Source organism: Salvelinus alpinus, chromosome 5 (assembly GCF_045679555.1).
Source record: "Salvelinus alpinus chromosome 5, SLU_Salpinus.1, whole genome shotgun sequence".
NCBI lineage: Eukaryota > Metazoa > Chordata > Actinopteri > Salmoniformes > Salmonidae > Salvelinus > Salvelinus alpinus.
The window spans coordinates 57,880,120-57,893,371 of NC_092090.1; the positions used below are offsets into that span (position 1 = coordinate 57,880,120).

The 13,252-nt window shown below is 41.9% G+C and overlaps 1 protein-coding gene across 1 annotated transcript in view; it reads right to left on the reverse strand.

The window, feature by feature from the left end:
- Positions 1–5,247: 5,247 nt before the first annotated feature.
- Positions 5,248–13,252, reverse strand: part of LOC139576380 (coiled-coil domain-containing protein 60-like) — a 64,345-nt gene continuing 56,340 nt past the window's right edge. The window contains exons 11-13 of the mRNA XM_071402464.1: positions 11,378–11,515; positions 10,179–10,368; positions 5,248–6,952 (exon numbers count right to left, since the gene is read on the reverse strand). Coding sequence (XP_071258565.1) covers positions 6,860–6,952; positions 10,179–10,368; positions 11,378–11,515 — 421 coding nt within the window. The 3' untranslated portion in view covers positions 5,248–6,859. The remainder of the gene's footprint in view (positions 6,953–10,178; positions 10,369–11,377; positions 11,516–13,252) is intronic.

Below are 13,252 nucleotides of genomic sequence, written 5' to 3' on the forward strand. Positions count from 1 at the left end.
GAAATTAATACAGGAGATGACAAATATTTAGGAGAGCAAATCGATATTCAATCCCAAAATCAGCTGTAACGGTCAATAATAAAACAAAGCTTTAAACTATGTTTGATTGAACCTGAATCCAGAAAATGAATTGTGAAGTCGCTTCCGGACACGGCTTCCTCACCACTCATGGCGATGCAGGAGTGTCCTGCATCGCCATGATTTCATTTTTTGTACATGTGGCAGTTTACTCTGCTAGAACGACAAGCAGCCTGTCTGTCTGTTGGAAAGCTACAGCATCTCTCCTCAAACCAAAACTTCCCCCACAGTATAACAACACATCCCTTTAAAACCCACCTCACAGTGGAGTTTCTCTGGTAAACTAACAGTATGGCTATAATTGTCCTGATGAAACCCACAACATGAAAGCTAAAACCACCTAACAAAAACACAAAACTACATCTACTACAAGATCTTCTATCATTGGGTATAGGAACCACATATCTAAACACCAGATAAATGTGTTTTGATATAAACAGTATTTTAACTTTCAGTTACTATAACCCCCAGTCCGTACTACAGCAACTCCAACTGTCATACCTAGAAGTACTAGCACCATATCAAATCACACACCAGGACAAGATTCACATTCTGGGTTATCTTTCTATCTAGGAAAATGTCATTTTCATCTAGAAAAATCTAATTTCCTCTAGGCTAAGATGCTTGACTGTTTGACCAACAGGGCAGTAAAGTAACTGAGCAAATGACAGAGGAGGAAAGAGGGGGAGAAACAGCCTGTGACTGTTTCTTTTTTCACTTTTCTCTCTCGTTCACTGTTTCTATAAACAGAAAAACCCCCGTGGCTTGTTTTTAAGTGCCTGTCTCTGCCTGTGGGGAAGAACACACGGAGACAGTTATGTTCAGTCAACATAATCACAGGATACATGCACACACATACACACCACCGCACACACATATGTGCGCATACACACAATAATTGATTCAATAAAGATAGGCTCTTCAATGATATTTGCTTGCCTCATATTTCTTCTATCTTGGTTTCATTTTCATCTAGACCACCCACTAACATCACAGGACACATCCTGTAGAGACTAGCTTGTGTCAGTGCCCCAGTTTGTAAGTCAATGAACTGTTGCAATATCAAACAATTCTACGATGAGGTCAAAGATAAATAGGTCTTCTCTTTGGACTTATGATCTGTTTTATCTATGACTTGGAACGGCACTAAACATAAACAACTCTTACTGGAAGGATTTCAATGGTATCAGATTCTACAGATTAAAAACTAAGCCAAGATCAAATCCAAACATTCTGCTTGTAATAAACAACATGCATTGCACCACCTAAGAACAAAAACAATATGGTTCATTTGTTTTAATCATAAGTTAGTGTCAGAGTATATCGTCATACTAGCCGGTGTACAACAGTGGTTTCTGTCTGCCTATCTCTGCTGTGAATGTGGCATGTGTACTTTACTTTAACTAGGCTATTTCAGTCTCATGGCTGTGAAGATAGCGTTCAGGTCAATGGCACCTGGCTAGCTAGTTAGTGAGTGACCGTCATGTCACTTTGAACTTGGATAAAAGTGACATTTGTGACATTAGGTTGGACTTGGTTGAACTTGTCAAAATCATTCTATTCCCCAATACATCCAGAACAGTGTTCCGTTACTAAATGTCCATGGAAAACCTCATGAAAAGCTTAGATTGGTTGGAAGTGAATGCAGGCATTGCCAGTGAGTAAATACTAATTGAACAGTCCACAGTGCCCTCAACTCTGTTAGTAGTGATAAGATAAAGTCTACCTGTGCAAAGGGCCCATGGAGTGGAACCTTTCATCAATTAGGCCAAAAGGCCTTCCAGGAGAATGGAACTACACACATGGAACATAAAGTACCAGTCAAAAGTTTGGACACACCTTCAGTACTCATTCAAGGGTTTTTCTTTATTTGTACTATTTTCTATATTGTAAAACAATAGTGAAGACATCAACACTATGAAATAACACATATGGAATCATGTAGTAGCCAAAATAGGATTAAACAAATCAAAATATATGTTATATTTTAGATTATTCAAAGTAGCCACGCTTTACCTTGATGACAGCTTTGCACACTTTTGGCATTCTCTCAACCAACTTCATGAGGAATGCTTTTCCAACAGTCTTGAAGGAGTTCCTACATATGCTGAGCACTTATTGGCTGCTTTTACTTCACTCTGCGGTCAAACTCATCCCAAACCATCTCAACTGGGTTGAGGTCAGCTGATTGTGGAGACCAGGTCATCTGATGCAGCACCATCACTCTCCTTGTTGGTCAAATAGCTCTTACACAGCCTGGAGGTGTGTTTTGGGTCATTATCCTGTTGAAAAACAAATGATAGTCCCACTAAGCGCAAACCAGATGGGATGGCGTATCGCTGCAGAATGCTGTGGTAGCCATGCTGGTTAAGTGTGCCTTGAATTCTAAATAGATCACTGACAGTGTCACCAGCAAAGCACCCCTACACCATCATACCTCCTCCTCCATGCTTCACGGTGGGAACCACATATACGGAGATCCTCCGTTCACCTACTCTGTCTCACAAAGACATGGCGGCTGGAACGAAAAATCTCAAATTTGGACTTTCTTGGCCCAAGCAAGCCTCTTCTTCTTATTGCTGTCCTTTAGTTGTGATTTCTTTGCAGCAATTCGACCATTAAGGCCTGATTCACGCAGTCTCCTCTGAACAGTTGATGTTGAGATGTGTCTGTTACTTGAACTCTGTGAAGCATTTATTTGGACTGCAATCTGAGGTGCAGTTAACTCTAACTAACTTATCCTCTGCAGCAGAGGTAACTCTGGGTCTTCCTTTCCTGTGGCGGTCCTCATGAGAGCCAGTTTCATCATTGCGCTTGGTTTGTGCTGTGGGGGAGATCTTTGTGGGCTATACTCGGCCTTGTCTCGGCCTTGTCTCAGGATTGTAAGTTGGTGGTTGAAGATATCCCTCTGGTGGTGTGGGGGCTGTGCTTTGGCAAAGTGGGTGGGGTTATATCCTTCCTGTTTGGCCCTGTCCGGGGGTTTGTTCTGATGGGGCCACAGTGTCTCCTGACCCCTCCTGTCTCAGCCTCCAGTATTTATGCTGCAGTAGTTTATGTGTCGGGGGGCTAGGGTCAGTTGGTTATACCTGGAGTACTTCTCCTATCTTATCCAGTGTCCTGTGTGAATTTAAGTATGCTCTCTCTAATTCTCTCGTTCTCTCTTTCTTTCTCTCTCTCGGAGAACCTGAGCCCTAGGACCATACGTCATGGCAAACCGGGCATGATGACTCCTTGCTGTCCCCAGTCCACCTGGCCTTGCTGCTATTCCAGTTTCAACTGTTCTGCCTGCGGTTATGGAACCGCCACCTGTCCCAGACCTGCTATTTTCAACTCTTAATGATCGGCTATGAAAAGCCAACTGAAAATTATTCATGATTATTATTTGACCATGCTTGTCATTTATGAACAATTTGAACATCTTGGCATAGTTCTGTTACAATCTCCACCCGGCACAGCCAGAAGAGGACTGGCCACCCCTCATAGCCTGGTTCCTCTCTAGGTTTCTTCCTAGGTTTTGGCCTTTCTAGGGAGTTTTTCCTAGCCACCGTGCTTCTACACCTGCATTGCTTGCTGTTTGGGGTTTTAGGCTGGGTTTCTGTACAGCACTTCGAGATATTAGCTGATGTACGAAGGGCTATATAAAATAAACTTGATTTGATTTGAGAGTTTTTGCGACTGCACTTGAAGAAACTTTCAAAGTTCTTGAAATGTTGACTGACCTTCATGTCTTAAAGTAATGATGGCCTGTCATTTCTCTATGCTTATTTGAGCTGTTCTTGCCATAATATGGACTTGGTATTTTACCAAATAGGACTGTCTTCTGTATACCACCCCTACCTTGTCACAACACAACTGATTGGCTAAAATGCATTAAGAAGGAAAGAACTTCCACAAATTAACTTTAACAAGGCACACCTCTTAATTGAAATGCATTCCAGCTGACTACTTCATGAAGCTGGTTGAAAGAATGCCAAGAGTGTGCAAAGCTGTCATCAAGGCAAAGGGTGGCTACCTTGAAGAATCTAAAATATATTTTCATTTGTTTAACACTTTTTTGGTTGCTATATGATTCCATATGTGTTATTTCATAGGTGTGATGTCTTCACTATTATTCTACAATGTAGAAAATAGTAAAAATAAAGAAAAACCCTTGAATGAGTAGGTTTTTCCAAACATTTGACTGGTACTGGATAATACTTTGGTCATGATACCATATGAACTGTGACACAGGCATGAGCCATTAAGTTATCTCCTCTCTACTATAGTTTGTCATCCATATTGTTGTTTCTATGGCTTCACATCCATTCACATTCATTTCAGTAGGATTACACATGAATAAAATGGCATTTACTGCAACCAACAAATTTCTTACAGAAATGCTTTTATTTATTCAGAGTTATGTTTGTTTTTCACCAAACGTCAGTGGTTTATGGGAAAAAAATATTTGACACAACACTACATTTCACATCACCGGTGGCGTCTTTTGATTTTGTAACCTCTCCACTCTGTTCAAACATGCCTTTCTCTCTGTACTTTCACAACTATAAGCATGAATAGAGCAGTGGTGTAGTCAGAAATCCATTGGTGGGTGGGCCTGACGAAATGTGGGTGTTGGCAGCCATCTTCCTGCAATTTTGCCATGGGGCAAAGAGAAAAATGTGTAGTTCTGTAGCTAATCTATTCTACACATTTTGACATGAGGCTGATGGTATTCTACACAGTTTAACTTGAGGCTGAGAGAAAATGTTGCTGTTTTAAAGCTAATTTCCTGCATTTCTACACCTTTTACGATGGGGCAGAGAGGAACGTGCAATATTATAGCTCACTTCCCCTCCCCAAACTTTGAGGTTAAGCTCTGGGGTTCAAACAGACTGTGTGGCATTCCTGAAATGTGTGATCGACACCCGTTTTCCCCCCTTCGCCCTCTCTCCCCCATCCCTGTCTCCTGTTCTCCCCTTCTCTCGCCCTTCTCCCTCTCTCCCCTCTGGGAGTCTACAAAGCCTTTGACACCACTACACAAACCCGGGGGGGGGGGGGGGGGGGGTGTACGCTCCAGCTCCCTCCCTCAATCCAACCATCCAAAAGAGAAAAAACACAACAGCTTATCACAGAAGATAAGAATGCTAGACAGTTATCTGCTGACAACAAACATTGGAACAAACACACATGATGATAACAGTTATTTTATTGCCATCGCAGCATTTAGTCATATTTCTACAGATAAATGACATATAGCGCCACAGACAGAATCACATAATTGTAACCTTTTAATCATTATTATTTGAATAATGATCACATTCAGGATTTTGTGAAATCCTCTACAGACAGCTGTTGAAACACTGCATTCACAGTAACTCTTAACTAGTCTCCTCAAAGTCTTCACAAACAATTGTTTCCAGGCAGAGTTCATTATCTTTATCTAACAGGAGGCAAAGAGCCATTGGGTCAGGCTCTTTTATTCTCCAATAAAAGGGCTATCCATCAGACAAGGCCGGGGCTGGGGTAAGGGTTAGAGTTAGGCTGGAGCGGAGCCTGTATGGGCGTGGCACTGGGCTGATTTCAATAACAGACAACACGCTATCTATTATTGTTGTTTGGGATGTTTGTTTGGGAGGGAAAGGCGGTGGATGTGATGGGAACTGGAGAGGGATAGGGGGGAGGGGTAAGAGGATGGTAGGAGGACGGGGAGGTAAAGGGTGGTGTGGGAAGGGAAGAGAAGGGAGGAGGAGTGGACTGGCGGAGGGAGGGAGAAAGGGATAAGGGGACGGCACAAGGACAGGGAGGTATTTGATGGCTCAGTGAAGCTTATCCTCCCGTGGGAGACATGATTTAAGTATGTTTGAAACGTAAACAAAAGGGAAACGGAGAACAAGTGGAAGTGAAATAAGAGCCCTGCTTCCCACAGTGGATATAAAGGAGGACGACTCTGGATTGGAGTTGCCTGTGGGATCACAGATCTAGGATCAGCTTAATCTCCCCCAAAACCTAACCTTAGGTCAGTTCAGAGACTATGGGCAACTATATTTGTGTATGTGTGTGTGTCATCATCATCCATGGACATGGTGTGTGTGTGTGTGTGTGTTATTTACATTTTATTTAACCTTTATTTAACTAGGCAAGTCAGTTAAGAACAAATTCTTATTTTCAATGACGGCCTACCAGAAGGCAAAAGGCCTCCTGCGGGGACTGGGGCTGGGATTAAAAATAAAATAAAAATATAGGACAAAACACACATCACAACAAGAGCGACACCATAACACTACATGAAGAGGGACCTAAAACAACAACAGTATGGCAGCAACACAACAACAACAACAACAACATGGTAGCAACACAACATGGGAGCAGCACAACATGGTAGCAGCACAAAACATGGTACAAACATTATTGGGCACAGACAACAGCACAAAGGGCAAGACGGTAGAGACAACAATACATCACGCGAAGCAGCCACAACTGTCAGTAAGAGTGTCCATGATTGAGTCTTTGAATGAAGAGATAAAACAGTCCAGTTTGAGTGATTTTTGCAGCTCGTTCCAGTCGCTAGCTGCAGCGAACTGAAAAGAGGAGCGACCCAGGGATTTGTGTGGGGACCTTTAACAGAAGGTGAATGGCAAAACGGGTGGTGTGTGTGGTGTGTGTGTGTGCGCGTGTGAGTGTGTGTCTGTGGGTGTGTATTTAAATGTGTGAGCGTATTTTTTGGGGCGGGGGGGTCATTCCTCTGTGGTCGTCACATTTTTCTGGTATTAGTAAAAATGTGTACACCTCATATGTGTTCGGGTTAGTGGTCCTGCTGCTGTGGAAGAGTGACCCTGGAGAGGAGCCACGAGTCATAGTCCTCTCTGGACATCTGGACAACATGCTCCCTGGCTATCTGAAGAGGGAGAGAGGGAGGGAGGGAGGGAGGGAGGGAGAGAGAGGGGAAGAGAGAGTTACCACGCACAGTTCCAAAGCATAGTACACTCTTAAAAGGTGCTATCTAGAATCTAAAAGGGTTATTTGTCTGTCCCCTTTGAAGAACCCTTTTTGGTTCCAGATAGAACTCTTTTGGTTCTAGGTAGAACCTTTTGGGTTACATGTAGAAGCCTTTCCACAGAGGGTTCTACATGGAACCCAAAAGGTTTATACCTGGAACCAAAAAGGGTTATACCTGGAATCAAAAAGGGTTCTCCTATGCCCACATGAAAAAATACTATTTTATACTATGATATACTGTAAATACTATAGTATTCACTGTAGTGTTTTCGCAGCCTTCACTGGAGTGTTTTTGCGGACTTAAGTCTGCAAAAACACTACAGTGAATACTGTAGTATTTACAGTTAACTATAGTATAAATACTGCAGTAAAATAAAACTGTAGTATATACTAGAGTAATTATTGTAGTTTTTTTTACGGCTTGTAGTATACTGTAGTATTTACTGTAGTGTTTTTGGTGTCATTACTGTAGTATTTACTGTAGTGTTCTTGGGATCATTACTGTCGCATTTACTATAGTGTTTTTGTTTTACTATCTTTGACATAGAAGAGGAGGATTTCTGTTTCATGAAAACTACTGGAGGAATACTAAAATAGCGAATTGTCCAGGTAGGTACAGTAGGACTGGGGTCTGAATGGATAAATCAGCGCTTCTGCTCTTTTCTATTACATTTATGGAACACAATATATGGTCTATACTTGCCATGTAGGTTTCTCACTTATGGGTGGCACAAATTGCGATATGTAGGAGGGGAACGGGTATATGCCCCCCCCCCCCCCCCACACACACAACCCTGAGGTAAGCATCTAATTTATCACTCTGAATTCCTGTTATTAACTTATTCCAAACTGCTCTGTCTGGGGCTAGGGGCCATGAAGGCCGTCATCATCATCCATGGCCAGTGTGTGTGTGTGTGTGTGTGTGTGTGTGTGTGTGTGTGTGTGTGTGTGTGTGTGTGTGTGTGTGTGTGTGTGTGTGTGTGTGTGTGTGTGTGTGCGTGCGAGTGTGTGCGTGCGTGCGTGCGTGCGTGAGTGCGTGCGTGTGTGGAGGGGTAGCAGTCTGTACCTAATCATTAGTCTCAATATGTTGGTTTGGATGGTGGGGGGGAGAGGGATGTTCTGTCTAGTGGAGGGATCATCAACTAGATTCAGCTGCGGGCCAATTTTTTCTTGAGCAGATGGTTGGGGGACTGGAACATAATTACAAATAATTTGTAGACTGCAAATTGACCGCAAGAAGCCCAAACAGATATAATATTTGACTAAAACATATTAATTTCAAACCTTACTTACATTTGTATATGAAATACTTGGGAACAGATTTCCCAAATTAAAATCACTCTGAGCTGATTTTCTGTTTAAAAAGAAAATTAAAATAATGTCCAAAAAGGAAAATAAATATTACAAAAATTGGGGGGCCAAATAAAACCACATGCGGGGCCTCCAGGTGGGGAACCCTGGTCTAGTGTCTAGATTCCTACAATGTGTCTGTCTGGCTGCTGCGCATCACCCAGGTGGGTGCTGAATAATTGTTGTGGATGAGGTGAATTCTTGCCTTACAATGTTAAACACTTTTAACACTTTAAAAAGCTCTGTATAGACAATCAAAATGTAATATGGTAAATCAACAGACACTTTTATTCAAAGCGACTTGTACTTAAACTTTTGTGGCCTGAAAAGGGACTTGAACCATGGACCATTTGATAAATGAAAATGTAACCATGTCCTGGACAGCATCTTCTGATTCTGACAATGTTACTTGACTACAATTTGTTCTGTGTTCACCCCCAAACCCGTGTTTGTTTAGACATCTCTCTGTCCTCAGGTCAATGCAGGTCCAGTTATCCTTCAACTTCAAAACAACTGATCCCAATGTGATTTGAACACACAACCATATGATCTGAAGTCAGACACGTTACCATTGCACCACAAGGTCTGGTCATCTAGGACTTGAAGAATGGTACAGTTCAATGCTCTATGAATTGTTTCTTGGCCAAAATTATGACTGTAATTAAATTCATGGTTGTACTATAAACAGTTCATGAGTATGTATATGTGAGGTAAGATGCTATTGTCCTAGTCCAAGTCGGGTACTGTTCAAGCTATCCAAGATCTGCCTCCCACTTGTAACAAGGTGGTCAGTTTCTCATGACATAGGCCTCCTTTCCATTTCTTTCCAAAGAGAAAGACAAGGGGGTGCATTATATTAAATGAAAACTGCCTCCCACTGTCTACAGTAGTTACTAATGACTGGGTGGCACAACAGTACCGCATCTGACTCCAGATCAGATGGTTGCGTGTTCACATGGGGGTGGGTGCTTTTGAGCTTGAGTGAAGACTGGGCCTGCTCTGACAAGCACTGGAGATTAATTGGCTGTTGAATTAACACAGTTTTGGAGGCCACCGACAGCTCTCTTATGGGAAGACGTCAATTGCATACTCCTCAGTGGTGTAAAGTACTACTTACGTAGTTTTTTGGGGGTATCTTTACTTTACTATTTATATTTTTGACAACATTTACTTTAACTTTTTATTTTTTATTTTTTATTGAACCTTTATTTACTTCACTACATTCCTAACAAAAATAATGTACTTTTTACTCCTTACATTTTCACCCAAAAGTACTCGTTACACGATGAATGCTTCACTTTTACTTGAGTAACTTTCTATTAAGGTATCTATACTTTTACTCAAGTATGACAATTGGGTACTTTTTCCACCACTGAAACTCATTGCGTCCTCTCTCCTCGTCTCATTTTTAAAACCCATTTGATGAGAAAGCCAGAGGTTCCTCCCATCGGACCTCTTCCTCCAATAGGTTTTGAGAAGGAGATGAGGAGAGCGGATGAGAGGAGTATGCAATTGAGATATTCCCTATCTGAGGCAGAGGCATTGCAGTCAGGAAACATGTCTTCAAATAATCTTTTGTACACACACAATTATTTCCCCTTTTTAAAATGTTATATATTGTATGTGGCCCAAGCAGGAATCAAACCCAGAACTAGCACCATGTTTAAACCAAGTGACCAACCAAGAAACAATGCACTTCATTAAAATCTTCCTTAAACAAATAAAGCATAATAATGAATTCACTATAAATCCATTATTATTTGATGTATCCGTACCTCAATGGCAACACAGAGGTCAGGTAGGCAAAGCTCCCAGGGCTGTAGACCCCCCAACATCTTCAGGAAGACATGGGGTCGCACCTTGGGGGTCCGCTCATCTGCGAAGCGGCTGAGTTTCTCCAGAACTCGGCTCACCCCTCTGTCCTGAGACACCTCTGGAGGGAGATTGCTCAGTAGAGAGGACAGCCTGGATGGATAGGATGAAAAATACATACAGTATAAATAATCTATAAATAAGCCTGGCTGGGACGTAGGACACATTGTAGAGGAATTCAATTGATTTCACACAAATTTACAAACTGTTGTGCAAACATTCAAATTGTACATCAACATGCAAAAAACGTGTACGCACACACACACACACATTTACCCATGTATGAGTGCACAGTAACGTTTACAAATGTATGAGTGCACAGTAACGTTTACAAATGTATGAGTGCACAGTAACGTTTACAAATGTATGAGTGCACAGTATCGACTCTAAAAATAAAGAGAGTCACACACTGTATATAAGCTCCCAGTAATGTATTGGGTAAACCCTGAAGAATGCACAGTTAAAGAAACAGCTTCTGGTGAAGAAGAATAGCCGTATTAGACTGAAAGATATAAGGTAATTTTGTCAAACTTGTGAGACCCCATGCTCATTAGTTGCTCATTCAACATATTTGCTGCTACTTCACTCAATCCCATTTTAAAAGTCTCGCTTCCTAACTTTTTTACATTCCTTGAGACCAACCAGAAATGTTTCTTTGGCCAAATATTTTCAGATGTTGTGGTCTCTTGGGTGGGCCCTAATCAGATTGAGCAAAACTCCCAAAATAATACATTATTATAAAAAAATAATAATACAGAAATATGCCAAAAATACACTATCGCAGCAGTGCAAAAAAGATTTGTGGCTAACAAAAGCTATAGTGATGTCCCTGGCCTCTATTTGACTTCCTAGGGGAAAGATAGGGAAGTGCATTCTATGAAATGGCAACACACACAGTAGTTAGTCACAGGACTTCGTGGCGCAACGGTAGCGCGTCTGACTCCAGATCAGAAGGTTGCGTGTTCAAATCACGTCAGGGTCAGAAGTTTTGTGAAGTTTTGAAAACACAGATGGGTGGACAGAGGGATCACACACACAGATGAGGAAACAAACATACATTCCAACATTCCAATCCACGTGATGGGTATTGCAGATGTCATACCACATGTTGTTGTTGCTGCAGTCTGTCTCCGGGGGTTTCACGCCGGTGACCCGTGGGGTCACATGACGAGGGATGAGGTGAGAGTGGGTCACATGACACAGGGCCTGGAACCTCTGGATGCCACTCTCCAGCCTCTTCCTGTACAGGGAGTACAGAGAGAAAAGGAAGAGAGCAGAGAGGGGGAAAGAGAGACGGGGTGGGCACAGTGAGAGCAAAGAAAGGGAGGGGATATACTGTAATAAGATGCATACAGGAGAGATACTTAATCCTCTGACATTAACCATATAATTAGATAACAGGGTGCAATGGGGAAATTTAAAATGAGCAACGTTTATATTTAGTTAGAATGATCAACACAATGTTTAGCATACAGTACCTGGAGTTTCTGTAAAAAAAAACATAATTTCCAGTGTAGTTTTTGGGACACTCAAGGTGTGGGCTGATGGTCACTAGAGTTGAAGCTGAATGTTTAGGATAAGGGCCTGACCAGAGAAGGCGAGCTAGACATTTTCTCTGCTTCTTTGCGGTCTCCCTGTTGCAAATTGTAATAAACCAGATAGATTTTTGATTGACTTTACCAATTACTGATATTTTATGTTCACCTATTACACAGCGCAAACTGGATGAGAAGTGTATTCCCTCATGTATTTAATTTTTAACCTTTATTTAACTAGGCAAGTCAGTTAAGAACAATTTCGTATTTACAATGACGGCCTACCCCGGCCAAACCCTAACACGGACGACACTGGGCCAATTGTGCGCCGCCCTATGGTGCTCCCAATCATGGCCGTTTGTGATACAGCCTGGAATCGAGCCAGAGTCTGTAGTGAGATGCAGTGCCTTAGACCGCTGCACCGCTTGAGAGCCCTATGTGAAAACAAATCTATATTGAGGAGCACTGCAATAAAGTACTCAAAAGTCAGCTGCGAGTTAATGTACAAAGAAAAGTGACACAGTGCTTCAAGTAAAAGGTCCTGACCTGGGACAAACTAACATTGAAATGTTGTCAGCTTTTTTTAGGGGGTAGATCAGCTTTAATATTGCAGATAGATTGTAGCTTCCAATTGTCTGCATCACTTCCAATCCCCCATATATATTTTTGGCAAATATATATACAGTACCAGTCAAAAGTTTGGACACAAGTTAGTTTTTTCTTTCTTTTTACTATTTTCTACATTGTAAAATAATAGTGAAGACATCAAAACTATGAAATAACACATATGGAATCATGTAGTAACCAAAAAAGTGTTAAACAAATCAAAATATATTTTATATTTGAGATTCTTCAAAGTAGCCACCCTTTGCCTTGATGACAGCTTTGCACACACTTGGCATTCTCTCAACCAGCTTCACCTGGAATGATTTTCCAACAGTCTTGAAGGAGTTCCCATATGCTGAGCACTTGTTGGCTGATTTTCCTTTTTCCTGATTTTCCTTCACCAACTCATCACAAATAATCTCAATAGGGTTGAGGTCGGGTGATTGTGGAGGCCATGTCATCTGATGCAGCACTCCATTACTCCTTCTTGGTCAAATAGCCCTTACACAGCCTGGAGGTGGGTAGGGTCATTGTCCTGTTGAAAAACAAATGATAGCAAACCAGATGGGGTGGCGTATCGCTGCAGAATGCTGTGGTAGCCATGCTGGTTAAGTGTGCCTTGAATTCTAAATTCTAAATGAATCACAGACAGTGTCACCAGCAAAGCACCCCCACACCAAAACAACTCCTCCTCCATGCTTCACTGTGGGAACCACACACACGGAGATCATCCGTTCACCTACTCTGCGTCTCACAAAGACAAGGCGTTGGAACCAAAAATCTCAAATTTGGATTTTCACTGGTCTAATGTCCATTGCTCCTGTTTCTTTGCCCAA